The sequence below is a fragment of the Moschus berezovskii genome, chromosome 22, assembly GCF_049115385.1.
Source record: "Moschus berezovskii isolate FMDL1 chromosome 22, NW_MosBer_1.0, whole genome shotgun sequence".
Lineage (NCBI taxonomy): Eukaryota > Metazoa > Chordata > Mammalia > Artiodactyla > Moschidae > Moschus > Moschus berezovskii.
The window spans coordinates 8,923,225-8,950,881 of NC_142481.1; the positions used below are offsets into that span (position 1 = coordinate 8,923,225).

Genomic DNA, 27,657 nt, shown 5'->3' on the forward strand with positions numbered 1-27,657 from the left:
GAGGACACGGGGACAGGCTGAGGTGGCCGGGAGCGCGCTGTGGAGGGGAGTGCGCGGTCTGCGGGCCGCCGGAGGGGGTGGGACGGCGTCCGTCAGAGGTTCAGGACCAGGTAGAAGGTAGACTAAGACCGAAAACTCTGCCCAGGACAGGATCTGAAGAGAGGCCTGGAGGGACGGGACTACCTGAAAGGGGCGTGGTTATATAGGGATGAGGGGGCGGGGAAAGGCTGTAGGTGGGCGGGGTCATCCGGAAGTTGGAAGGGCCGGGCAGGCAGGCCCACCTGGAAGGAGGTGGGTCTAGGGTAAAGTTTAATGGTGGGCGGGGCCGGGGAAAGGTTGAAGGAGAAAGGTCAGCTTTAAGGGGAGAGCCCAGGGAGAAGGAGGTGGGTAGGGAGGCGGGGCGAGTCAGTGGTAAGATGTAGCCCTAAAGCAAAGGCCTTTTGAAAGGTCGAGAATCTTCTGAACGGGGAGAGGTCTCGCCTTGTGTATGCCTGATGAGGGGGCGGAGTCAAGGGAAGAGACGTGAAGGTGTGGGGTTCAGGGGAGGGGAGCTGAAAGGTCTGGGCTTATTGTGGGCTACTCAGGTGACGCTAGTGGTAAAGAACCTGCCCGCAATGCAGGTGACTTGAAAGACACAGCTTCAATCACTGGGTCTGGAAGATCGATCCCCTGTTGGAGGGCATAGCAATCCACTCCAGTATTCTTGCCAGGAAAATCCCTACGGTCCGTTCAGTTCAGTTCAGTCGCTCAGTCGTGTTCGACTCTTTGCGACCCCATGAATCACAGCACGCCAGGCCTCCCTGTCCATCACCAACTCCCGGAGTTCACTCAAACTCATGTCCATCGAGTCGGTGATGCCATCCAGCCATCTCATTCTCTGTCGTCCCCTTCTCCTCCTGCCCCCAATCCCTCCCAGCATCAGAGTCTTTTCCAGTGAGTCAACTCTTCGCATGAGGTGGCCAAAGTATTGGGTCGCAAAAACTCTGAAACGACTTAGCACACATAGCACTGCGCTGATTATTGCCCAGGATGGTGGAGGGAGGGCTAGAAGAGCTTGGGGAGGGAGGAGAGAAGGATCTTGAGCTGGTCTTATTGGGTCTGAGATGTTGGTTAGATATCCAGATAGAGATATCAGCATAGAAAACTAGCAATATGAGTCCTTGATTTTTTTTTTTAATGTTTATTTATGGACACCAAGGTGAGGGTGTGGTATGAAGAAAGAATTTCAATGGAGCAAGGGTTCAGATGTTTCTAATCCTGCTGATGGGCCAAGATGAGGAACAGGAGGTGACTTCCGGAATTAGCAACCCAGAGTTCCTCTGTCACCTTGATGAGCAGGGCCGGCTGAGGGATGTGGAGAAACTTGAAGGTTCAAGCAGGGATGGGAGGAGAGAGACTGGAGATGATGCCTTGGGACAGTTCTTTCTATGACGTCTCTGAAAAGGGGAGGAGAGATGGAGCGATAGCTGCTGGAACATGTAGGCTCAAGAGAAGGGATTTTGTTTGATTTTTAAGATGGGATAAATCACAGCCGATTTGTAAATCGATAGGCATGGTCTAGTAGAGAGAGAAAAGTTGATCTAGAGGAGAGAAAGGAGGGGCTTACTGGAGCATAGGGTTTGAGGAGGTGAGAGGGCATGAGATCTGGTGCACAGGTCCAGGGTCTGATCACAGATGAGAGTACAGCTGGGTGGTTGAAGTACCTACAGCTGGGATTCGGAGCGGTGCTCAGGTGCAGCAGGAGGTAGATAAGGCGGTGGGAAATTACCTTTCTCGCATTTGCTTGCATTTTCTCCGCGGCGGCGGAGAGTGGAGTCAGTGTTGGCAGCTAAAGAAGCCCCTTTGAAGTATAGCCTGAGAGAGCTGGAGAACTGAACGGTCTGGGGAAATGGAGAGGCTTGAACCGCAACCCGAAAGACTCCTGGCGACCAGTCCCGTTCTACTGTGCGGTTGCAGGAACAGGGTGGGTCGAAAGTTGGCTTCAATCAACAGCTTTGGGGTTTTGCCCGGTGAGACGGAGGGCAGGAGGCAGGGCCCAGAGAGTGATGAAAGGTGTACTGGAGTCTGCCAGAGTTAAGGAAGGGAGGACGCGATGGGGAATGACAGTGAAAAGAGGGAGCACTGACTGGTTTGGAGACTTAGGGAAGGATTGGGGAACGTTTGAAGTTGGAGTATTAATAATATTATAGGAATGGAAAAAGTTTTATTTGAGCCAAATGGAGGATTCTAGCCCAGGAGAAAGCCTTTCAGTTCTGAGGAACTGCTCCAGTGAAGCATGGTTTTCAGCAGATTTGTTAGAACAAAGAGTGGGCCTCCCTGGTGGCTCCGTGTTAAAGAATCTACCCGCAGTGCAAGAGACGCTGGTTGATTCCTGAGCTAGGAAGATCCCCTGGAGAAGGAAATGGCATCGCACTCCAGTATTCTTGCCTGGGAAATCCCATGGACAGAGGAACCTGGTGGGCTGCAGTCCATGGGGTTGCAAAAGAGTCAGACACATCTTAGTGACTAAACAACAACAGAACCAAGAACATATATCAAATGTGACCAGGGACACATTCTTTCAAGGTTTCAAAAAGAAGAAAAAGATTAGCGTGTACATACAGAGTCATTATGGCCTGGGCACCTGGGAAAGGAACCTTGTCTTTGAAGAGCTGCTAGTCTGGGTTTATAGGAAGGGAGGCTTTTAGCCCTGTCTTCAGAGTAGACTTTTTTTTATTTCTGGTAAATGCATTCTCTTCTTTAGTTGGTTAAAGCAGCTGCATATTATGTTTGACAGCCCATATGTCAGGTCTGTCAGCATGAAGTTCAAGCCAAATGATGTAGATTTCAGGATGATTTCCCCAAACCTCAATTCGTGAAAGTTTCTCCTCTCCTATCAGAGGTGTATGTGTTCCGATCTCCACACAGTCAATGTGTTTTGTGTTTTGATCTCTGCACAAAAATAAGTATCCTCATCAAGTATTTTTGGGTGTTCTTTTCAGAAACTGGTGACCAGAGAAGAGGAGGAGGAGGGAGCAGAGAGTTCCGATACCATCATGCAGCGAAGTATCATGTAAGGACCCCCACCCCACCCACCAACAGCTTACCTTCTCCAAATTCTCTGCTCCTCTCTCTACCTCTGCCCTTATCTTGGAAGAAATCGGGTTAGTCTTCACGTAGGAATTTCCAGGAGTTGAGCAGAATGGAGAGTCAGGAGGGGGATTGGAAAACCAGGTGGTGTAGTAACTGAGAATTTTAGTGGCTGCAAGGTTCAGAGACCCTATCCCCGTGGTTCTCAATCTGGGGCAGTTTCCAACTCCCCTGACCCCCTCCAGCAGGGAACATCAGACATTCTTGGTTGTCACCACTTGGAGGGAGAGGGGGCTTCCCTTAGCATCTGGTAGGTAAAGGCGGGGCAGGCTGTTAACATCCAATAGTGCCCCAGATAGCCCCCCACAGCAAAGTATGATGCAGCCTAAAGGGCCGGTAATGCCTGGATGGAAGGGAGGGCCCATTACTTTACCTTTTCCAGAGCAGATAACGCTTCCAAACATTTCATATTAGCTATTGGCTTCCCTGGTGGCTCAAACAGTAAAGAATCTGCCTGCAATGCAGGAGACCCAGACCCTGGGTTGGGAAGATCCCCTGGAGGAGGGCATGACAAACCACTCCAGTATTCTTGCCTGGAGAATCCCCATGGACAAAGGAGCCTGGTGGGCTACAGTCCATGGGGTTGCAAAGAGCCAGACACGACTTAACAATTAACACATTGCTTAGTGTCTGCCTACTGCTGGAGCGTCAGCCCCTTGAGGGCAGGGACTTTATGTGTCTGGGCCGCTTCTGTGCCCCTGGATTCCCAGGACAGGCCCTGCCACATACTAAGTGCACAGTTAATATTTGTAGAAGAGAAACTGCGATGCGTCCTAGTTCTCACGTGAGAGGTGAGCTGAGGCAGAAAAGTACATAGTGCTGCTTCCTCTGTCCGATCCTCAGTTTCCTCATCCATCTTAGGGGATTGTTCAAAGTCTTCTGTGGTGTGCCAGAAATGGGGATGGGCATTGGAATCTGAGGGATGTGGCTTGTGTTGGAGGGGTTATTGGTACTGTTATCATTGAGTTCTTTTCCCCCTCTTCTGCTCCTCCAGGTCATTTTTCCAGCCCAAGAAAGAGGGCAAAGTGAAGAAGCCAGAGAAGGAGACATCCAACAACATCAGAGAAACAGAGTCCCCTCCGAAGTACGTTCTGGGGTTGGGAGGTGGTGAATCTGTTCCTTTCATCAGTCAGGACTCTCTTGGCTGCAAGTGTTAACAAACTCGGCTCAGAATATCTCAGGCCTCCATGGGGAAATTTTTGATTCTTGTAACCTGAAAGGCTAAAGGTAGTGTCAGCTTCAGGTATAGCTGGATCCAGGACCTCAGAGTTGTCTTTAGGACTCTGGCCCAGTGTCTTGACTTCATTCTGGAGCAGACTTCCTTCACAAAGCAGGGACCCTGCCACTGGCTGCATCTGAAGAGAAGAGAACAGTGTTCTCTCTGCCACCATCCTTGTCATAAGTTCTTGGGGAGACCTTGTCCCTGGACCATTCAGAGTACATTTAACTCACCTTCCCAGTTTGGGACCCTGGGAGAGTAACTTCACTTCCTGTGCCTAGTTTCCTCATGGGTAACAGGGTATCATGATCTGCATCAGGCTTTCAGTGTGGACTTCATGCAGTAACATACTAACAACTTACAGAACGGGGGCCTGATTCATAAAAGATACTCAGTAAGTGATAAAGATTAGGTCATGATTTATCAACACTTCTGACTTTGAGATCCACCCCTTTTGTTTTTGTATTACTGGGAAGTGTAGTCCTTCCCTAGGGGATAAGGGTCTTACATGACTGACTGAAAGAAAGTCTCCAAAGGAATGTTGGAGGCCATTGTCTGCCCTCGGTAGGGACTTCGTGTGTTCTTCCAGCATCGCCCACCACAGGGTGGGCACACAGGAGCCCCCCAGAGCAGTTGGACAGGGGATTGGGTGTTTCAGAGTATGTGCTGAAGGCTTCCCTGGAGGCTCAGTGGTAACGAATCTGCCTGCCAGTGTAGGAGACATGGGTTCGATCCCTGGTTCAGAGAGATCCCACATGCTGCAGAGCAACTGAGCGCATGTGCCATAATTACTGAGTCCTATAAAGGCTTTCCGGAGAAGGCAATGGCAAGCCACTCCAGTACTCTTGCCTGGAAAATCCCATGGATGGAGGAGCCTGGTGGGCTGCAGTCCGTGGGGTCACTAGGGGTCAGACACGACTGAGCGACTTCACTTTCACACATTGGAGCAGGAAATGGCAACCCACTCCAGTGTTCTTGCCTGGAGAATCCCAGGGATGGGGGAGCCTGGTGGACTTCCATCTATGGGGTCACACAGAGTCGGACATGACTGAAGTGACTTAGCAGCAGCAGCAGCATAAAGGCTTTCATTTTTCACTTTCACACATTGGAGAAGGAAATGGCAACCCACTCCAGTGTTCTTGCCTGGAGAATCCCAGGGACGGGGGAGCCTGGTGGGCTTCCGTCTATGGGGTCACACAGAGTCGGACACGACTGAAGTGACTTAGCAGCAGCATAAAGGCTGGGAGCCATAACTACTGAGTTTGAGTACCCTAAGTCCCATGCTTTGCAACAAGAGAAGCCACTGCAACGAGAAGCCCACGCACCACGAGTAGAGAAAAGGCAACAAAGACCCAACGTAGCCTAAAAAAATTTATATGCCAAGGAGGTGTCTGGAAAATGTTCGTTGCATGCTTGAAAGGCAAGGAAGGGAATGAAACATAATGAAATTGCTGGAGAGTCTGGGGGCAGCGTCCCCACTCTGCCTGCTGAAAAAACCTCCATTTGTTTCACTTTCCAGGGTGGCACTGAAGGAGCGGAATAGAGTGGTGTCCGAGGGTGACTCTCCAGTGAAGAGGCCGGGGAGGAAGGCAACCCGGGTCCTGGGGAGCGAGGGCGAGGAGGAGGAGGAGGAAGCCCCCACCACCCCCAGAAGCCAGGTGGGGCCCCAGCAGCCTGCCACCATTTACCAGAAGCATCATTCCCATTGGCCTTGGAGCTGAGTGCAGCAGCTTCTGAGGAAAATTCTGGAGCTGATGCCCCAGGGGGCAGAGGAGTTCAGTGGTTGGGCCTGGTTTCTCTGCCCTGGGGCCTGGGCGTGGCTCCTTGCCCTGGTGATGCCTTGGCAGGCAGCCTCAGGTGGCTCGGGCAGCTCCAGGTAGCCTCCCCAATCACTGGTGGCCGTGAACGTGCTGTGAGTTGATTTACAAAGTGATGGGAGAGAGTGCCTGCTGTGGAGGAAGGGCTCAGAACCCATGGAATCGAAGGCTTTCCATCTTCCCCAAGTGCATCGGCTCACTTGCTCCCCTCATTTAAGTCATTTCTTGCCTGTTGGCTGCTCTGAAGGTAACATCTGAAGTGCCGCACTTCTCGGTCTGTCGATGGTGAAGTGACATCCTGTCTCCCCTGCTGCTCACCCCCCTTCCGTCTCCAACCCTTCCCACCACCCCCACGCTAGGGTTGCCAGCTCAGGGTAAAGACAGTCCTGATGGAGCCTCCAAGGCCCCTCGTGAGCCGCCTCTTGTCATCTCTTGTCTTTTCCTCAGCTCACTCTGCCCCAGGGTTCTTCTATATTGTTGCTCACCATCCCTAGATGAAGTTGTCCAAGGGAATGCCCTCATTCAGCCAGTGGGAAGAGCAGGGCACTCCACTTGCATTTAGGTGAATGTTATTTGAACCAGTTGCCCTTACATTGCATCGTGTTGACCTGGGGCTTCTGACCTAGCTGCAAGGGAGTCTGGGACGTGTAGTCCTTAGGCTTCTGACCACACCTGCAAGGGAGTCTGGGAAGTTTTTGGTTGGGCCGTATTATGTGCTGTGCTGTGCTTAGTCGCTCAGTCTTGTCTGGCTCTTTGTGACCCTATGGACAGTAGCCCACCAGACTCCTCTGTCCATGGGGATTCTCCAGGCAAGAATACTGGAGTGGGTTGCCATGCCCTCCTCCAGGGTATCTTCCCAATCCAGGGACCTGCAAGGTCTCCTGCATCGCAGGCAAATTCTTTACCATCTGAGCCACCACTTTTTGGTTGGGCCATATTATGCTTAGCTAAAAATCAAAGATCTTGTCACTTTAGGAAAAAAAAAGAATTGTTACCGTGGTCCATAATAGGGACAGTCTGGGACCATGAAACAGGAGAGTGGAGTGATGGCCCAGGTAAGAGGCCAGAGCTGGGGCTGAGTCACTTTGTTCTCTCAAGTGTTTGGAAACTGATATAGCTGGGTGTTCCCTCCTTCTCCCCCAACTCAGGAGTTGCTCTTTCTCTTCCTTTCCAGAAGCCTGCTTCACAATCTCCACAGGCCTCACCTCCCAGTCCTGTCACACTGCATGAGAGCAGCCCTTCCCGCTCCAAGCCCTCTCCAGCAGCTGTATCCCCATCAGGGATCCCAAAGCGTCGGACGGGTAAGGACCCCCAGGCCACGCTGTTTCAGCTACCTGTCTTTGTCCACACGTGGATTTCTCCATCACTGAGCCATCCTCCTGCCAGCTCTGGTCTTAGCATTGTGGTTAAGAGCACAGCTCCACCAGCCCCTGGCTGTGTGACCTTGGGCAAATGACTTCCCTTCTCTGGGCTTTCTCACCGGTAGATTGTATGAAATCTAAACACATCAAGTATTTCTGATGAAAATTCAGTTGCCAGTTGAGATGTGCTTGTAAGCTCTCAGATTTTGAAGACCTAGCACAGGAAAAAGAATGATGCTGATTTTAAATATTCAAAACATGTTGGATTCATCATATTTTGGTTGTGCTGGGTTAAGTAAACAAGATTCTCCAAACTTAAATTCACCTGGTTCTTTTTCCTTTCCTCAATGTAGCCACTAGGAAGTTTAAGATGACACTCGTGGCTCACTGTATATTTTCACTGGCGGTGCTGCTGTCCGGAATGACATGCAGGCACGGGGGTAGCTGCGGACTGAGGCAGGGCCCAGAGGAGGGGCAGTCTGGCCTAAGTCTCGGATCAGGGTCTTGGTCGGGGTTGGCTCTGTTGAGAAAGGGTGACAGGGAAGTATTGCTGCCAAGAGGAGCACGGGTGAAGGCCTCGGGGTGGGAACAGCATGGCAGGTGGGGGAATCCCACATACCTCGCTGTCTCTGAGAATAAGATGTGATGTGGGGAGCAGGGAGGGCCTGAGGGTAGCGTCTGGCGAGAGGTGAGGCAGAGAGGAGGGTGGGTGCTGGCTCCCACAGTGAAGGAGCCCACCTGCCACGGTCGCACAGCTGGGAGCAGAGGCCGAAGGGTGAGGCCCACACCAGGGCGGTGGCTGGGGGGCAGGCGGAGGGGGGCAGGGCCGCAGAGCCGTCTCAGGGCCGTCACCATGGGGGTCTGAGCCCACTGTGGCGGGTCCCGTGGGCCAGCAGGAAGGCCACACTGAGCCCTTTGTCTTTCCAGCCCGGAAGCAGCTTCCCAAACGGACATTTCAAGATGTCCTGAAAGAGCAGGGAGAGGACGAGGACCCAGAAACTAAGAAGAAGAAGGAGGAAGAAGGTGAGACCCTGGTCAGGAGGGAGGAAGTGGGGAGAGGCTACTTCTGTGTGTCTGTGTGTGTGGGATCTGGAAAGATGGGGGCCTGTCTGGGAGGATGGGGTGTGGGGACCCCACTTGATTTGACACTTTGACCAGGAATCCACACGTTTCCATCAGAATCCCACACTGCTGCCCAGGGAATTTTGTCATGAACTCATTCTGGACTACATTAGTTTGGCTATCTTAATTCATATACAGTTTCCCATTTTTCTCTTTTTATTTCTCGTATGGAAAATATTTTCCTCTAAATAATTTGTTTTTATTGTAAGTTTTGCCAAAGAGCAAAGAAGTGTACAAACTTCCAGGGCCCGTAGTGTCTTAGTAACTGCCTCATTGCCCTAAGGCCTTTACTGTTCAGTTTGTCGAGTTATGTCCAAACAACTATTTATTTATGTTCTAGCAGCTTGGGCATTTGAGAAAGTAATATACATAGCATTAAAAGAAAAAAAATTAATTTTTAAATAATCACAGTTAGTTTCTAATAGGATGTCTCCTGGGCACTGCACAATTGCTCAGACCTTGGAGTCCAGTTGAAAACTGCTGTCCTTGTTTCCTGTTCATGTTGATTTTTGTGTAATACTTGGTTTTTATCACACCACCCATGAGTACCCAGCTTTGCAGAAAGCTGATGTCATGAATTACCAAGAATGTGATCTAATAATGACAAGTGAAATGCCTCGAGCTAGTAGGTCATACAGTGTCTAGCCCATTTCCCTTGAAAATGTAAAATATCTTACCTGAGAAATACAGCCGTAAACATCTGATCCACAGATCATTTGGGGCCTTTACAAGATTATAATAATCAGTCTTTGTCACCGTCATTTGTCTTAATAAGAGGTTTTTATTGGGTTTGTCCTTTCCAGGGAAGGTCTGAATTTGGTGGAGATCTGATTGCTGGTTGGCAATTTTTAGTCAGTAACAAATTTTACTGTAAATCATGAAGTTTTAGCCCATATCTGTGTCCAGGGGTTTTGGGGTCCAGACGGCAGCCCAACAGGCTCCTCTGTCCCTGGGATTCTCCAGGCAAGAATACTGGAGTGGGTTGCCATTTCCTTCTCCAATGCATGAAAGTGAAAAGTGAAAGTGAAGTCACTCAGTCGTGTCTGACTTTTAGCAACCCCATGGACTATAGCCTACCAGGCTTCTCCGTCCATGGGATTCTCCAGGCAAGAGGACTGGAGTGGGTTGCCATTGCCTTCTCTCTACTAAGGCAGATTATTTCCAAGTCAGTTGATGCAGTTATTTTTTTTCTTTTTTTGGAGTTGTTCACACACATAGATTCTTTTTTTAATATATCCAAGAAGACAAACATTGACAATCAGCTAACAAAAATAAGGACTGAATATTAATTAGTGACATTATAATGGCAAAGTAAAGTAGAGTAAAGTCGCTCAGTCGTGTCCAACTCTTTCAGGTTCCTCTATCCATGGGATTTTCCAGGCAAGAGTACTGGAGTGGGTTGCCATTTCCTTCTCCATGCAGTTATTATTATTACCCTGGAGGTGTTTTTTTTTTTTTTTTCAGTCAGCTTAAAAAAACTTTATCTCTAACAAGTTATCATTGGGATTTTGAAAACTTTCCAGTTCTATTTCACTGTGAATAATTCAAAAATAATGGTTTATAAGAAAAGTCTGGCCCTCCCTGTTTCGCAGCTACACAAGCAAGCATTGGGGTTGGCTTCCCTCAAGGTCCCTGTGTGGCCCAGGGCTGACCCACCCTCACACCTCCTGTCACTTCACACATGTGCGGTCAGTGCAGCAAAGATGAAACGGGACAGAGTGTCTTGGGAATTAAAATGCCCTCGGGGAGGTGTTCACAGTGACACTTTTTGCCTTCTGCCTTTTTTGTCTGTCATCAGAAGCAGAGACACCAGCAGAAAGCCTCCCAAAGCCTGAAGGGGACAACAAGGAGGAAGTGGAAGGCGGGGATCATCCCACGATGCCCGCTGAGCCCCAGAAGATCTCCAGTGAGTGTCTGACCCTCTTCCTCCCTGGGGCCCCCTCTCTCTGGTTTTGGGGGGGTCCCATGTCTTTGGAGGACAGTTAATGTAAATAAGGCTTAGATAAGACTTCAATAACATTTTCCAGTGTCTTGTTTAAAAGCAAATTCTAGGGGAAACTTTAGGTTTTGTTACTGTTGTTATTTTTCCTTCACACATGTGAGGAAAAAAACCAGTCATCCTCCAAAAGTTATCTTTCCAAAATCATAGGCACCGGGGACTTCCCTGGGGTCCAGTGGCTGGGACTCTGTTCTCCCAATGCAGGGGGCCCGGGTTCCATCCTTGGTCAGGGAACTAGGTCCCACATGCCTCGTGGCCAAGAAATACATTTGTTTATTTATTTATTTTTAACTTATTTTATTGGAGGCAAATTACGTTACATTAATATATTGGTTGGTTTTGCCATACATTGACACGAATCCGCCCCGGGTGTACATGTGTTCCCTTTCTTGAACCCCCCTCCCACCTCCCTCTTCCCCATATCCTCCCTCCAGGTCATCCCCGTGCAAAAGTTTGCATCACCATCTGACCTCTCTCACTTTCAGCAGAGTACCCGACAGAAAGCGTTTCAGAGCCCGGGGTGACGGTGAAGCAGGAAGCCCAGGAGGGCAGCCAGGCTCAACCGCCCCCCAAAGCTCCAAAGACCCTCAGCAGTTTCTTCTGTGAGTGTCTCCCCTTCACCTCGCGGGGCTGTGCAGGGAAGAGGCGGGTGGGTCTTTCTCCAAGGAGCTCAGCCTTCCTGTGGGTGAGAAGGCCTAACTCACCCCTCCTGTTGTGTTCCCACCCCAAGCACAGGGCGATGCCACCTGGAGAGTACTTGGGAGGTGGGGGCTGTGGGAAGGAGAAAGGGTCCATTGTTTCCCTGCTTCATTCCCCAGCCCCCCGGAAGCCAGCTGTCAAAAAAGAAGCGAAAGAAGAAGAAGCTGGTGCTCTGAGAAAGGACGAGACCAAGGGGTGAGTCAGGATCCATTACGAGAACAGCGGATGAAACAAAGTGAGCCAGTGAGTCCCAGGCCTCACTGATCTGACTGTAGCGGGCTCCAAAAAGGAGACAGGTGGTCGCCAAATAGCCTTTCAGCGTTCGAATTTTGTGATTTAGATTTAATTATTCTAATAAAAAATTTGGGATTCTTAATGATAACTTTGTACCCCAGTCGCAGCCTTGTTAGTGAGATTAAATGGCCCCATTTCAGCACGTGACTGCACTGTAGGAACGGTTGGCTCCTTTTCTTGAGCCTCCTCTGTATCAAGTCACGTCCTAACGGTTTCTTTTATGCCTTTTTACTTCATCTTTGCAGTAGGCCTGTGCAGGAAGCTGGTGTTTTAGCCATTTCTCAGGCATTGAAACCAGTAGCCCAGAGCAGCTAGGTCATCTTCCCTGGGACACACAGGAAGGGTGGGGGTAAGGCCAGGCCTGAAAGCCGAGTTCCCCTGGTTCCTCCGCCGGGCCTCTTTTCTGCACCACTGCCCTGTTGTGCCCCCTGGGCGTGTGTCCATGCTTATATTACTTGTAAGTTTCTCTCACCAACTTGGTGTCTGACATGAAGTCCTATGTCCTGATTTTTACTTCTTGGGATACTCCAGTCGTTTTTCTTACACTGTTCCCAACCTGATCACTGATGGCTGCCTCCAGGAGACAAACTGTCAGAACTTCCAGTTTCCTCACCTTTGATATGAGGACTTGTTAATGGTAGAAAGCACGCCCTTTTATCCACTGTAAACGGTGTGCCTGGCACCAGACACTCTGCCCTCCATATCCTGATGTATTCAAGCCTCACAGCAACCCTGTGCATCGATTCTGTTGGGACTCCCATTTCACAGATGGGAGAAGTGAGGCATGGAGGCAGGACAGTGCTCTGGAGTGCTTGGAAATCAACCTTTGTCAGCTGGTGTCACCTTAGCCAAGTGATTTAGCCTTTCTGGACCAGTTTCCTCCTGAGGGTTTGCAAACTAGCATCTGGTCATGCCCACACTCGGCAATTAGTAGCTGCTATTTTTATTATTATTAATTTTGATTGCCTTGATTAGACCATAGATGAGGAGTGTGGCAGAGATGGAATCTGAGCCAGGCAACGTGGCTGCAGAATTTCATACCCCTCAGCTCTGCTGTTTCTCCTTGTAATATAATAGGAAGAACCAGGAGGTGACCCCTTACCAAATACTGAGGCCATGCAACTCACTGTGTGTGCTCCGTCCGGCCCAGCCAGCCTCAGCCCTGTCTGTGCACAGGATCAGCCGCAGAGCTGTGAACAGTCGGCAGTCTTCTCCCTCACCCCACGTTTGGCAGAGACATAGGTCTGAGGCTGGGAGTCAGTATTGTCAAAATGCTCCCCCCAAAGCGCACCAGGGAATGGGACTCTCCATCTCATTTCTTCCTTAACCTCGGGGCGTGTCAGGGCAGGGACTCCGGGTAGCTCCATCATACGGTTGGTTCAGAGGGAAATTGCGTCCTCACCAGGACACAGCTGGTCACTGATGGAGCAGCGATTTTAACCCAAATGAGTGTGACTGCAGAGTCTAGACTGCGGTGGCTCTAACGGGGTGGGTGTGAGGCATTTCCTGAGGCACGATGATGCAGAGGGTAAGAACACAGTCTCGGAACTGTACCGCTTACTCGCTGTGTGACCTCGGGTGAGCTACTTAACCACTCTGTGCCCAGTTTCCTTAGGTGAATGAGGGGAGGGTAGGTGAGTCCCTGTCTGCAGGACTGATTGCTAGCAGATGGAGTGCCCTTAGCACGGTGCACCCAGGGACTGCACCTTCCTCCTACTGTTCCAGCCAGAGTAAGGGTAGGTCTGATCCAGAGGGGTCCTTGCCTCTTGGAATGGACTCTGAACAACCTGGGCTTCCCAGGTGGCTCAGTGGTAAAGAATTCGTCTGCCAGTATAGGAGACGTGGGTTTAATCCCTGGGTCGGGAAGATTCCCTGGAGGAGGAAACGGCAACCCAGTCCAGTATTCATGCCTGGGAAATCCCATGGACAGAGGAGCCTGGCGGGCTACATGTAGTCCATGAGATCGCGGAGTCAAACACAACTGAGCGACTAAACGGAACAGTATTCGGATCACACTGCTCCACTTCAGCCACAGTGACCCCTTTTCTGTTCCTCCAACATGCTGGGCGTGTCCCTGCCTCAGGGCCTTTGCACTTGCAGGTCCCCTCTGGAATACTTTTCTCCCTGGTCCCCACACTGCTAACCCCTCACATCATCCTGCCCAGATGTCTCCTCTGGCCTTCCCCGACCATCCTCTGAAGCAGCATCTACCTTTCTGATTTCTCCCCCTACCTGGTTTTTGTCTTAAAAATGTTTTAGTACCGAAAATGACTTATTCTCTTCTGCTTTTTGGTCTTGTTTGTTTTTCACCCCTGACTCTCACACTGGAACATGAGTTCCAGGTTAGCAAACTCGCTTTCATTCATTTCCATGCCCTTGTGCCTGGAATAGTACCTGGCACTTAGGACGTGCTCAGTAAATGCCAGCTGGCGGAGTGGCTTCTCCTCAACCCAGGCATCTACCCTGCAGCCTCCCCTTTCCCTCCACAGACACCTGGACCCACCGAGCTACAATCCTGCCAAGAACAACTACCACCCCATTGAAGATGCCTGCTGGAAGGCGGGCCAGAGGTGAGGTGTGGCCCTCCCCAGAACCCCTTCTCTGGTCCCTGGCACTGCAGGAGGCCCTATCTCCAGAGGCTTCAGTGAGAGATTTGCCAGTCCTCCCCCCCCACAACCCTCAGTGTTTTTGGGAGACCATTGGCCGCTCTGAAGGGGATAGAGAGAGAGAACCCCAAGCAGGGGTCAGGCAGGATTGCCTGCGAGCACCTGGTGATCAGTAGGTCTTTCACTGGGAGGTGTGTGGGGGCAGGGAGCTGGGAGGGAGGCAGCGTGGGTATACACACAGCTCCTGTTTTTCCTTCTCCTCCCGCAGGGTTCCTTATCTGGCTGTGGCCCGGGCGTTTGAGAAGATCGAGGAGGTCTCTGCTCGGTAATTAACTAGGCCGCCTGGCCGGTGTCAGTGGGGGTTCTCCCGGTTCTGTCTCACTGGGGCTGGCTGTGCCTCCAGCTGTTTAATCCTCTTAACCTCCTCCTGGCTCAGCTGCACCCTCACACAAGAGATCACAAACCACAGGCCTGGCCACAAGAGCGGCCACAGGCCTCTGAAGGCCCACACCATCGTTTCTACCTGGTTTGTTGGTCAGAGCAAGACAGGAGGGTGACCCGTGATCCCTGGCATGGGGAGGGAGGCTCCACCGCCTGGCGGCAGGAACTGGATACTAAGCTCAAGTAACCAAGAGTACCTGCAGCCTGGCTGAGACTCCCGATCCTCAGTGTTAGAGAAAGCCCACATCTTGTTAGTAGCGAGAAACCCGTCTCAGCCCGATTCTCACTGGGTCTGTGACCTTGGCAAGTTATGTAGTCTTTTGTGCCTCAGTTTCTTCACCGGTAAAATGAAATAATATCTGGCTCAGGGCAGCGAGTCAGAGAACATTCTGAAGGCTGAGTACCAGCGCCTGGCACCCGGAAAACAGCCCATACACATCAGCTGTTAGTTCCCTGCAGATGGCCATCCCCTTCTCCCATTGTTGTCAGATGGAGCTCCTGTCCCACCAGCAGCCACGACGGTGCATGTGGCTCGGGGCACACACCGGGCGCCGGGCGTGTGCCTGCTCCTCGTCTCTTCTCCTGCATTTCTTTTATCACCACGCTCCCCTACCCCATCTTGATCCTGAAACGTCAGGTGGTCTCATCCCCATCCCCTCCTCCAGGCTCCGGATGGTGGAGACGCTGAGCAACCTGCTGCGCTCCGTGGTGGCCCTGTCACCTGCTGACCTCCTGCCCGTTCTCTACCTGAGCCTCAACCGCCTGGGGCCACCCCAGCAGGGCCTGGAGCTCGGCATCGGAGAGGGCATCCTCCTCAAGGCAGTGGCCCAGGCCACGGGTGAGGCGGGAGTGGTGGTTCACACCCCCGGGCCAGGTGGGTGGGGGGCTTCCAGGGAGGATGTGGAGAGGCCAGGAGATGATGGGGAGGGACTGGGAAGGTGGAGGATGGGTCCCCTGAAGGGCTGAGAGCGGAGGGGACAAATGGGCGGGGGGAATATCAGGACCAGGTCTGCACCCAGACCAGGTGGGAGAGGCGGATGCCGCAGGCACAGAGCAAGGCTGAGGGTTGGGGCTCGTGGAGGTCCCAGAGGTCCTTAAGGGCTTTGACCAGCAGAGCCATGAGGGGAGCTGGGGACAGAATGGGGTTGTGGGTGGGCCCAGCAGCTCTCGGTGCCCAGGAGAGACTGACCAAGTGGGCAGGACCTGCCCACCTGCCCAGGGCCTGGGGTGCTCCGTGTTTACTGTGAGGGTGTTGGGGAGCCGTGGAAAGGTCCAAGGCAAGGGACAGGGTCAGTTCTGGACCCATGTGGAGGATGGACAGGAGGCCAGGGAGGAAGTCGGGGCCCAAATACAGGGCTTTAAATCCCACCTCCATACTGATGATGCTGCCCCAGATGACCCCTCTGGTGTAGAAGGGCTCATCATCCCGGCTTCTGGTGAGGGGAGCCCGGCGGCCACACCCCTCCCGGCGCTCAGCCGCTGCTCCCTCTACCCCACAAGGTCGGCAGCTGGAGTCTGTCCGGGCCGAGGTGGCTGAGAAGGGTGACGTGGGGCTGGTGGCCGAGAGCAGCCGCAGCACCCAGAGGCTCGTGCTGCCCCCGCCCGCGCTCACTGCCGCCGGCGTCTTTGCCAAGTTCCGGGACATCGCACAGCTGGCAGGCAGCGCTGTGAGTGAGTGGGCGGGTGGCTGGCCCTCCCCAGACCCTCTTCTCCTGGGGACCCGGAAGGCTCTGGTTCGACTGCTCAGGGCGGGGTCACCTCGGTCCTGCTTTTGGGATCAGAGCTTCTCTCCTGCTGCTCTCAAGACTGTAGGACTCTCCTCCTGAGACCCTGGCCCCGATGTAGTGCCGGCCATGGGGCTCCGTGAACACCTGCTGAGCAGAGCCGGGGTGGGAGGCCAGAAGAAGGGCGACCTTCTCACTGTTCTCTGCGCTCCGGGCGTGGAACTGGGGAGCAGGGGTGGGAGGCGGGCAGGTCTCCAAGGGTGGCAGCTCCCCAGGCAGCGAGGATAGCCCCCCTCCCTTCACCCCGGCACCGACTGCCCCGCCCCCCTCTTTCCAGTCCACAACCAAGAAGATGGATGTCATCAAAGGCCTCTTTGTGGCCTGCCGTCACTCAGAGGCACGCTTCATTGCCAGGTGAGGGTGTGGGCCTGTGCGGTGGGGAGGGGGCTGGCGGGTGTGTCTCTGCTAGTGCCCTGACCGCCCTCGGATGGGAGCGCCGTGAGCGGGGCATGGAAGCTTCTCTGCTCAGCAGTGCTGCCTGGGGAAACCTGGGCTTGTGGTGTATTAGTGATGTCTGCCCTGGCCTGCGTGGGGGCCTCTGCCTGCTGCCATCACTGGGATGTTTTTTGGGTGCCCTGGCCTGTGCCTTGGCTTTCTCCCATGATCTCCTCCCTGCAGCTCTGGGAGGCTGTGAGCCTCACCCCCGTTTAGAGAAGGGGAGATGGAGACACAGGGAGCTGCACCCTCCTGCCTGAGGTCGCTGGCTCAAGCAGGGCCCATGCGGGGACAGGTTCTTGGCCATCACACCCTGGCACCCCCAGGCAGGCTGTTCCAGGCCCGGCTGTGCCCCGGCCCCACCATCACTGTTTTGTCAGGGCAGCTGAGGAGAGAGATGGAGACCTTGCCAGGCTTCTAGTTCTGCCCGTAGGCACTGCCCACGGTCGTGATGGTTTGTGGCCGTCCTCAGTTTCCTCCTCTGTCAAGTGGGGCTGTGTGATCACAGGTCCCTTCCGGCTCTGGAGGCTGCTCTGGTTTAGAGGAGAGGGTCGCGGTGGGGAGACTGGAGGAGGGAGGAGCAAGGGGCTGAACAGGCACGCCCATCCCCGTTACCCACTGTTCCCCCAGAGCCCTGAGTGGACGGCTGCGCCTCGGGCTGGCCGAGCAGTCGGTGCTGGCGGCCCTCGCCCAGGCCGTGAGCCTCACGCCCCCTGGTCAAGGTGAGCCCCAGTGGCCGGCCCCACGCTGCCACTCGAGTTAACCCAGCCACTCTTCCCCCGACCCCCACCCCCACCTGGTTCCCTCTGCCCCTCCAGGCCCCTCTCCCTGAGGAACCTCTCACCAGCACCCACTGTGGACCCAGGGCTAGCTGAGGGGGGTTGGGCCCATCCCAAAGCCCCTTCCTCTGGGGTTCATCCTAGAATGCCCCCCCGCCATGGTGGACGCCGGGAAGGGCAAGACGGCAGAAGCCAGAAAGACGTGGCTGGAGGAGCAAGGCATGATCCTGAAGCAGACCTTCTGGTGAGACCTGGGTGACAGAGCCCTGGGTGGGGATCCAGATGAGACGGGTGCTGGGCACAGGAAGGTGACAAAGATAAGGGAGGCGGCTGACAGCGAGGGGTCAGGGACACAGGGATGGGGAGAGGCGGAGATCCTGACAGCCAAGGAGAGGAGCAGGCAGAGGCTTCTGAGTTCCAGGCAGGACTGTGTTTGTGGAGAGGCCATGAGAAACCCAGACGGGGCCTGGTGATGGGCACCGTGAGGGTCGTGATGGTCATGGAGAGGACTCTGCGCCTGCTTGGATACCTGCAGACTGTCGCTCTCGGGCCGGCCCCAGACCATCGTTAAACTGGAATATTGGGAGGGGGAGGCCGACCTGGAAGAAACATGAAGGACCACGACAGACGGAGCGACCAGGGAAGTCAAGCGAGGCAGGAGCCAACCCTGGGAAGGGGTGACGGGCAGGCAGTGGTGGATCTCGCAGCCAGCGAATGGGGTCCTAGAAGGACACTGCTATCCGCCTTGCTCTTGCTCCCTGCCCCAGTGAGGTGCCTGACCTGGACCGGATCGTCCCCGTGCTGCTGGAGCACGGCCTGGAGCGGCTCCCGGAGCACTGCAGGCTGAGCCCAGGTACTCGCCTCCGTGAGATCCCCCGCCTCCCCTCCCTCCGTCCCCCGGGGTGGCCAGCCCAGGGCCCCCTGCTCAGAGAGCACCCCTCCCCCCTGAAGTCAACCCTGCCCCCTGAGCCGTGCCTTGTCTCCATGGAGTTCCCGCTTCTGTGTTAGAGCTGTGGTACCAGAGATACCCCGGCGGCAGTGCAGCAGGCAGCGGCATCTCATTCTCTACCTGGAAGGGCCCGGAGGGAGGCGGGCGGCAGGGGACGGGCCGCGCTGCACCCCAGGGCTCACCCACCCAAGTTCCTTCTCTCATCACTTTGTCATTCCAAGGCTGTGGCTCTAATTTCCAGACCGCTCGCGTTTCTGTTTTAGTTTCCGAAAAGGGGGCGGCCAGACTCTAGGATGATGAGACCCAAGGATTGCGTGCATCGCTTCTGAGTGCGATTAGCGGTCTCCACCCTGCCTCTGTGAATTCACCGCCCACCCCCAGTAAATTCTGTCTGAATTCACTCCCTCCTCCTCTCCCAGGGGTTCCCCTGAAACCAATGTTGGCCCACCCCACGCGGGGCGTCAGCGAGGTCCTGAAGCGCTTTGAGGAGGCCGCTTTCACCTGCGAGTACAAATACGACGGGCAGAGGGCACAGGTGAGGGGGTCGACGCATCGTCGAGCGGGGCGTGGGCTCCCTCAGACCCGCGCTCGGGGCCGGACGGCCTCGCCATGACTGCTCATCTGGCCTCGCACGGCCCTCGGGACTTTAGTTCCCACCTCCAGGCAGTGGTGCAGTCATAGCCACCTGACTGGCTCCTCTGAAAACAGATCTTACTAGGTAACATCGTCAAGTCCTGACCCACGGCAGTGGGAGCGTAGAAAGCGTGGGCTGCACTCGGGCCCTGCTGGTGGGTGTGTTGATGTAACCGGGGCCCTGCGTCCCCCTCAGTGCGGTTACTTGGACGTGTGTCCCGGCTCCAGGGGCCGGAGATGGCCTTGGTCTGGGCTGTGAGGATACTATGGTGGCTCTTCTGTCCTGGGGGAGTGGGGGCAACTCCCTGCTCTCAGCTGGGGACAGGTAAGCGGGCTCGGTGGACGCTACCCTGTGGTGCCTTGAGGCAGCTACATGCAGTAGATTTTATAGACTCAGCGTAGATGGATCTTCGAGATACAGTGCTGAGCAGGAAATAACTGTGACTTAAGATAGTGACAGTGATTTAAAAACATATATTTAAAGTCATATGTGATACACACAGATTCTGCTCTTTCTTGGGGTAATATGCATGTTAGGTGGCATATATATGGCTCTGCTCAAGGACTGACCCAGATGTATTAAAATGAATATGTTTAAATTGTAAAAACCAGAATGTTACTTACAGCACCACAACATCCAGACAAACTGGCGTGCGCACACACATGGAGAGCAAAGTGCCTGTGCCAGCTGGGGAAGAGGGGGTGGACTGGAGGTGAAGACGAGGTGGCAGGGGCGCCACAGATGGGCCTGGGACGCGCCCTCTGAACCCAGGAGAGGGTTCACTCCGGTCTCTGCACCAGTTCCTCCTGCAGAGCTTCTGGAACCTCCTGCCCATGGAAGTGGGGTCAAGAAGAGAAAGTGGGGGCTTCTGGGGGTGGGCCCGGCTCTGAGCCCCTCTCCCCTCCCCCACGGCGGCAGATCCACGTTCTGGAAGGCGGGGAGGTGAAGGTCTTCAGCCGGAATCAGGAGGACAACACGGGAAGGTACCCCGACATCATCGGCCGCATCCCCAAGGTGAGCTCCGGCCTCCGGCTCCCCCAGTGGGGTCGGGGAGGGGTGCCGGTAGGGTAGCGGGGAACGAAGAGCCAGCCAGGCCGGCCCGGTGCAGCAGGAGGGAGTGGAAGGAAATTGGAGTGTGTTGGGTTATAGATAATAGAACGCCTGCAGATTTTTTTTCCCCTTTAAGTCTGAAGGCAGGTGGCCGTGGGCTGGCTCAGCTGAGAGCCAAGGTCTTCCCAAACCCAGCTGGGTCTGCTATCCTCGACTCGTTGCCTTTTCATCCCAGTGCCTGGCCCCTTGGTCTCCAGGTAGCCACCACACTTGCAGACAGACAGATGGGTGGGAAAGGGATTCCAGCTGCTGTCCCCTCCCACGAGGAAACTTAGCGTTTTTCTGGGCACCTCCCATCACCCCTGGCTGACTCCAGCTTGGAGGTCCCCTGTGCAGCACCGGTTCACAGGCAATCTGGTGCAGCGGAGGCCGGGAAAGGCAGAATCGCACTCTTGACGGGGAGAGGGTTTGGGATGAAGGTTGAGGTGAAGCCTGCACGCTGGCCCCGCAGTCTGTAAATAGGGCTGGATCTCTAGGGCCCTGGAGCCAGGCTGTCTCTGCTCCCAAGGCCTGTTTGGACCTACTTTAGGAGTTCTCGGTCAGAGAGGACTTTGTTGTTGTTCAGTTGCTAAGTCGTGTCCGACTCTTTGTGACCCCACAGACTGTAGCCTGCCAGGCCCTTCTGTCCATGGGATTTTCCAGACAAAAAGAGTGGGTTGCCATTTCCTTCTCCAAGAGATCTTCCAAGTCAGGGCTCAAACCCAAGTCCAGGCGGATTCTTTACCACTGAGCCACCAGGGAAGCCCCCGGAGAGGACCAGTCTTCTGTAATTAATGAGGACACTTGCTCTTTCCTGGAGCAGCGAGGACAGAGGAAGAGTGCAACGCAGGCATTAATTGAGCTCCTGTGATGTGCTGAGCGCTGTTTATTTTTAAAACCAACTTAAGGTGTAGTTTCCATAAAAGGTTCTGACTTTTAAGTATAGAGTTTGAAGAGTCTTGACAAGGTCACCTAGCCATGTAATCAACATATAAAACATTTCCGTGTGTTTATCACTCCAGAGTGTTTGCTCATGCCCTGTGCCAGGCAGGCCCCTCTCCCCACTGTCACTATCCATCTCCCGTGGCAACAACCACTGATCTGCTTTTTTCATTGGTATAAGTTGCCTGTGCTAGAGCTTCATGTAGGCAGTCACAGTACCGGGTCGGTGGGATCTGGCTTCTTTCACCCATTCATTCAAGTATTTACTGGGTGTCTGCTCTGTGCTGAGCTCCGTGCTGGAGGCTGTGGCTTTAACCCAGATGGCAGAGCAGGCAGGTCTTCATCAGAGCCCTGCTGTTGCCTCTGAGTGTACTCAGAGATCGGGCTCAAGAAAAGGTCCAGCGTCCTGTGAGCCTTTAACAGAATAAGGCCTCGCCTTGGTGTCAGAAAGACAGGGCCATCACCAAGCACAGCCCAGGATACAGTGTGGATGGCCCTGGGAGTCATGCAGATTCTCAAGTCCAGAGCATGTGCAAAGGCCTTGTGGTTGGAGGGGCATAGTCCGTTCAAGAATCAGAAAGGCTTGTGTGAGGGGGTGCAGAGAGTGAGTCTGAGGGGCTAGGTGAGGTGAAGGGGTGTGGGGGCTGGCCAAGGAGAGGTTCCAAAGGTTTGGGGAGCCATGTGTTTTCAGCAGAGATGAGCACTGAGCAGATGTGGGGTTTGCCGAGAGCAGCCTGGCTGCTGTGAGGAGAGCATGTTGGACAGAAACAGCGCAGAGCAGGGAGACTGGTAGAATGCTGTGGCTTAGGCTGACTGGGCTTGGCGAGGTGGTGGCAAGTGGACAGCTTAGAGATTTTAGAGAGAAAATGGACAAGTTCACGGCTGAATTGAATGTAAAGTGAGCAGAAGAGGAAGATGCCAAAGGCTCCTGGGTTTCCAGCTTGTGGGACCACATAGTAGGTCCTCAGGAAACTTAGTTTTTTCCCCTCTCAGTGGGGAACAGAAGGGTCTGTGTTCACATGTGTCTCTGAGGCTGGCATCAGTTTGTCATTGGATCTTCTCCATGGAGAAGGGAAATAAACTGGTTTCTCTCCATCTGTCTTTTGGTCTCATTCACCACCTCTCATGAGCTCTGGGTTTTCCCCTTTCACCTTTCAGATTAAACTCCCATCGGTCACATCCTTCATCCTAGACACAGAAGCTGTAGCTTGGGACCGGGAAAAGAAGCAGATCCAGCCATTCCAAGTGCTCACCACCCGCAAACGCAAGGTAGTCTCTGCCCCCCTCCAGCACCTGCCATCATCTTCCACCCAGTCCTGCCTGGTCCCAGAGAGAGAGATATCAGTTGGAATGTAGTTCTCTCAGCCTTTTACAACATGGCTGCCACAGCTCCAGCCATCGTGTTCTTATCCCAGCATGCCAAATAGGAAGGAGGGAAGGGGTGTTTTCTTATTATGAAAGATCTGTTCCAGGAGCCCCCTCAACCTGCACCCCAGAAAACTTCTTTACTCTCATTGGCCGGAATTACCACGTCACCCTCACTAGTTGAGAGGGAGGCTGGGCAAGTGAATAACAGCGGAGAGGAATGAGATGGCTGCTGTTGTAATTCAGTGCCAGCGGCCGGCGTCACTGCTGTGCTCACAGGCATGCAGCCTTTTGGCTGGGGAGGTGGGGAGAGGCAGGTGACTGGGTGTCTGCCTCGGACGTGGTGGGAGGGGCCCCACCCAGCCCCACCCAGCCCCACCTCACCTTTCCCCACCCCCACTCCGGGTCTCCATCCTGCCTCTACCCAGGAGGTGGATGCGGCGGAGATCCAGGTGCAGGTGTGTCTGTATGCCTTCGATCTCATCTACCTCAACGGAGAGGTGAGTTCTGGCATTGTGTCTTGGGTGGTCGGGGGGTGAAGGGGATGTGTAAACCTGGAACCAGCAGGCTGAGCTGGGAGGCCACACTTGGGCGGTGGTTCTCAGAGTGTGGCCCCTGAGGCCTCCCCTTTCCAACTCCCCATCCGTGTGCCTGTCCTGCAACCAGAACAACCTCCTGCAGCCTGAGGGCAGGAGCAGACACGAGACTCCAGCCTCTATTAAGCCAGACCCTGGAGAATTGCCTAAAACGTAAACTGACACCCTTCTTTACACTCATCTCCATCAGCCACAGGGTGACTGGTGACCCACCCGCTTCCCACTTTGCCCGGCGTCGGGCTTTTCCTTTTATTTCCACGGCGACATCTGTCTCTCATCCCGCCCCGCAGTCCCTGGTACGTGAGCCCCTCTCCCGACGCCGGCAGCTGCTCCGGGAGAACTTCGTGGAGACGGAGGGCGAGTTCGTCTTTGCCACCTCCCTGGACACCAAGGACACAGAGCAGATCGCCGAGTTCCTGGAGCAGTCGGTGAAAGGTGAGGGCATCCCACAAGGTCTGTGCGCCCCCACACTGTCCCTCCCCGCTCCGTGATCTGCACCCACCCTGGCCCCACCCAAGACGACTGGACCAGAGTCCCACCCACGGCTATTGCGAGGCTGTGAGCCGGGGCTTCATGTGGCTCTCCTGTGTTCCCTAGACTCCTGCGAGGGGCTGATGGTGAAGACCCTGGACGTGGACGCCACCTACGAGATCGCCAAGAGGTCACACAACTGGCTCAAGGTGCCGCCCACCCGCTCACCCCACCTGCTGTCTGAGATCAGGGACCAGAAGCCTGTCCCTGCTGGGTGGTCCACATCCCATCTCCCTCTCACCCCATTCGAGCTCTGGAGCCCTTTGCTCCTTCCCTCCCGCCTCCCACAGCAGCCGCCTCGGGCCTGCTGCCCTCACTGTTCCCCGTGAACAGATTCACCAAGGACTGGTGGAGAACCGCCTGTCTGGGTGCCCCAGATGGCAAGGTGAAGATGAGGGAGCCTGGGGAGCTCTCTGCTCTTGCCTTCCACCAGGAGGTCAGCCAGGACACAGATGGGGAGTAACGAGCAGGGGGTAGGGCCACAGCAAGTGCAAAGGCCCTGGGGTAGGAACAACCTCCTGCCTGGCACACAGTTGGCACTTAATTTAGTTTCTGGAATAAGTGGATAAATGTTCTCCCTGTGAAGGAGTGGAATGTCCCTCCATACTAAAGGAAGGGGGATCTGGGGTGACCCCCAGGTCTCCCCACCTGGCCCGTCCCCTCCATCCAGCCCCTTTCTCATCAGCCCCTTCAGCTGAGAAACTTGTCCCTCGTCTGCTCTCCTCCCAGCGTCTGTCCTGGGTCTTCTCACCTAGCCCCCCCACACACACCAGCAGAGGGGTTCACACCTGAGCTCCCCACCCTCATCTCCGGCCTTCCCTCCCCCCAGCTGAAGAAGGACTACCTCGAGGGCGTGGGTGACACCCTGGACCTCGTAGTGATTGGTGCCTACCTGGGCAAGGGGAAGCGGGCTGGCCGGTACGGAGGCTTCCTGCTGGCCTCGTACGATGAGGAGAGCGAGGAGTTCCAGGCCATCTGCAAGGTGCCGGGTGGACCCCAGAGGCAGGGGCGGGGAGGAGCAGACCTGGCTCATCCTGGGCCTGCAGGAGCTGGGGGGAAGCAGAGCTATTGACCCCTGTCCTCCTCGCAGCTCGGAACTGGCTTCAGTGACGAGGAGCTGGAAGAGCACCACCAGAGGCTCCAGGTGAGCCCTCCCTGCCCGCTCGGGGCTCTCGCCCTGTGGGAGGCTTGGCCAGGGGAGCCCAGTGCATCCAAGTTCAAGTCCCAGCCCTGCCAGCTACGGGCCAGAGAAGCTGTCAGGGAGCCTTGTCTGCTGCGCTCAGGGCAGGGCATGTTGCTGGTTCCCCAAGTTTGCCCTCAGAATGCCAGTGGAGTCCCTAGTGGCTGGGGTGTCTGCTGTCCTGGTGCCAGGCGTCTGGGGTGCGCTCCGGTTTCCTGCATGTTCGTGTCTCTGGTCTGTGTGTCCCTCTCTGGGTTCTGTCTCTCTTGGTCTCTGACTCCCATCTCTGGGTCTCTGCTTCTCTCTCTTTCTGCCTTTAATTTCTTTTCTCAGCTCCCAGGGTCTCTCATTTCTTCCTGCTCCCATTTCTTTCATCACCCCTCACCCTTGCCAGTGTTTTACTTTGAGGGGTGTCTGTGTCTCCCCTTCCCTGTCTTCCTCCCTTTCCTCACTGCCCTCCCTCCCCCAGCCCTCAGCCTTGACTTAGATCCAAGACCCGCTCCCCCTTCTTACACCGCTGCAGACTTTAGTGCTGCCCGCCCCGCGCTCCTATGTCCGGGCCGACGGCGCGGTGGCCCCTGACCACTGGCTGGACCCCAGCGACGTGTGGGAGGTGAAGTGCGCAGACCTCTCCCTGTCCCCCATCTACCCTGCGGCCCGGGGCCTGGTGAGTAACTGGGGGACCCTGAGGAGACCCTCCGAAAGAATCCTAGCTGAGTGGCTGGAGAGCAGCAGGGAGGGGATTCTGGGGCCCGTGTCTGTGCTTCCAGGGCAATGCTTCGGAAGACCGGAGCTGGCGTTTTATTTGGGTTTCAGACAATGAGATCAAAGTCTCCTTTAAGAAAAATGAAAAATTCCCCAGGAGTAGAAAACAATGAAATTGATTTCTTTGACTTTCAAATTTTTAAATTTTCTGTCTTTGACTTTATGTTCTTGGCGTAGAGTTGATTTACAAAGTTACGTTAGTTTCAGGTGTTCAGCAAAGTGATTCTGTTGATTTTGTTCAGTCACAAACCGTACCTGACTCTGCGGCCCCATGGACTGCAGCGTGCCAGGCTCCTCTGTCCATGGGATGGAACCTGTGTCTCCTGCACTGCAGGTGGATTCTTTACCTGCTGAGCCATCAGGGAACCCCACATTTGTATCGTTGTATTTTTTTTGAAATCACTTTCTTAAATATCAGTCTCGCATTCAGCTCTTTAGTAATTTTTGAAAACAGTTCCTTTCAGTAAATACAGGATACTTAAAAAAAAAAACCAGGATACTTCCTGCTGACCATTTATGAGAAAAAGAAACCATGGCGTTTCTTTATCAACTGTAGTTCATTTTCACGTTCCAAGTTTTAATGTCCCTTGCCTAATTTCTCTCACTAGTGGTTCCGTTCTCCACACCTGCCAAAGGATCCATGTCCCGGGGGCCCCCACCCCCTACCAGCCGGCACTAGGGCAGCTCTTAGCATCCTACTTCCAAAGAACGGGAAATATAATTTTTTAAAATTGAAGTCTAGTTAACTGAAGAACAGGAAACCTTAAAAATACACTCCCGTTGGGATTTCTTCTGATCCTTCAAAATCTGGCACGTGCATTTCTGCTTGGCAGCAGACTTGCACGTAAAGGCAAAGCTCATACTTTTTGCCTCGTTTCCTTCTTGAAATTTCTCACTCCTGCTCCACCTGGGGCAGCCAGGGCTCCCTGGCAGCAAGCAAAGGGAGCAGCATTTATCATGCACTTAGGTGAAGCAGGCACGGCACTTGTTCACACTCCTCCTCACAAAAGCACTGGCCTTGCCATTTCAGACGGGGAAATAGAGGCCCAGGGCGCATAACAGGCCCAGGTTCACTTGGCTTCTGAGTCGGGAGCTGGGATTTGAACCCCAAAGTCTGGTTTTAGAGTCCGCCTCTGGCTCCGTGCCCTCTTGCCTTTCAGCCCTAATAATAATAGCAACAGAAGCCACAGCAGCCCCCTGTTCTTATGCCACTCGGTGCAGCCCCAAACACTTGATTTACCTGATGTGATTTTTACAATGACCCATCACTTAGCCCCATTGTATGGATCAGGAGACTGAGGCCAGAGGCACAGGAACAGGGAGGAGACCTTGGATGGGGAATTCTGCCTGTTCTTACCACTTCCCCCGCGCCTCCCCCAGGTGGACAGTGAGAAGGGGGTCTCCCTCCGCTTCCCTCGGTTTATTCGTGTCCGTGAGGACAAGAAGCCAGAGCAGGCCACTACCAGTGCTCAGGTGAGGCCCGTGGGAGAGGGGCGGGTGGCTGGCCCAGGGGTGGGCGCACCTCGCCAGGCCAGCCTCTCGGAGAGCCTGTGCTGTGGCCCGATTTGGCCGGGAAGAAGGTGGGACTGCCCCGGGGCTTCTGACTCACCCACCACCCACCCTCTCACCTCAGGTGGCCGGTCTGTACAAGAAGCAAAGTCAGATTCAGAACCAGCAGGGTGCTGAGCCGGACTCTGAGCAGGAAGAATTCTACTAGAGTTCCTGCTCGCCCTGGTGGCTGGAGGCGCCGGGGGGCCGGGGGTGTGGCTGCTGGGGCTAGGCACGGCTGGTGCTGCCCTGGGCACGTGGGCTTTGAAAGTCGGGTGTGTGTGAGGGGATGGTTTCAGCAGGGGTCTGGGGTTCAGTCATTTTTTTCAATAAATAATTATCGAACATCTGCTGTGTCCTTGCTCGGCTCTGG

The 27,657-nt window shown here is 54.4% G+C and overlaps 1 protein-coding gene across 1 annotated transcript; it reads left to right on the top strand.

The window, feature by feature from the left end:
- The first annotated feature begins 1,768 nt into the window (after positions 1-1,768).
- Positions 1,769-27,633, top strand: LIG1 (DNA ligase 1). The gene is made up of 28 exons (XM_088829951.1): positions 1,769-1,963; positions 2,982-3,052; positions 4,124-4,213; positions 5,868-6,006; positions 7,340-7,466; positions 8,454-8,549; positions 10,447-10,554; positions 11,133-11,249; positions 11,466-11,541; positions 14,130-14,210; positions 14,515-14,571; positions 15,353-15,525; positions 16,188-16,354; positions 16,749-16,825; positions 17,537-17,628; positions 17,830-17,929; positions 18,453-18,538; positions 19,054-19,169; positions 20,187-20,282; positions 22,458-22,568; positions 23,093-23,164; positions 23,551-23,695; positions 23,858-23,940; positions 24,621-24,773; positions 24,882-24,935; positions 25,495-25,638; positions 27,117-27,209; positions 27,370-27,633. The coding sequence occupies exons 1-28, from the start codon at positions 1,889-1,891 to the stop codon at positions 27,451-27,453; spliced, it is 2,883 nt and encodes a 960-aa protein (XP_088686077.1). The 5' UTR covers positions 1,769-1,888; the 3' UTR covers positions 27,454-27,633.
- The last annotated feature ends 24 nt before the right edge of the window (positions 27,634-27,657 follow it).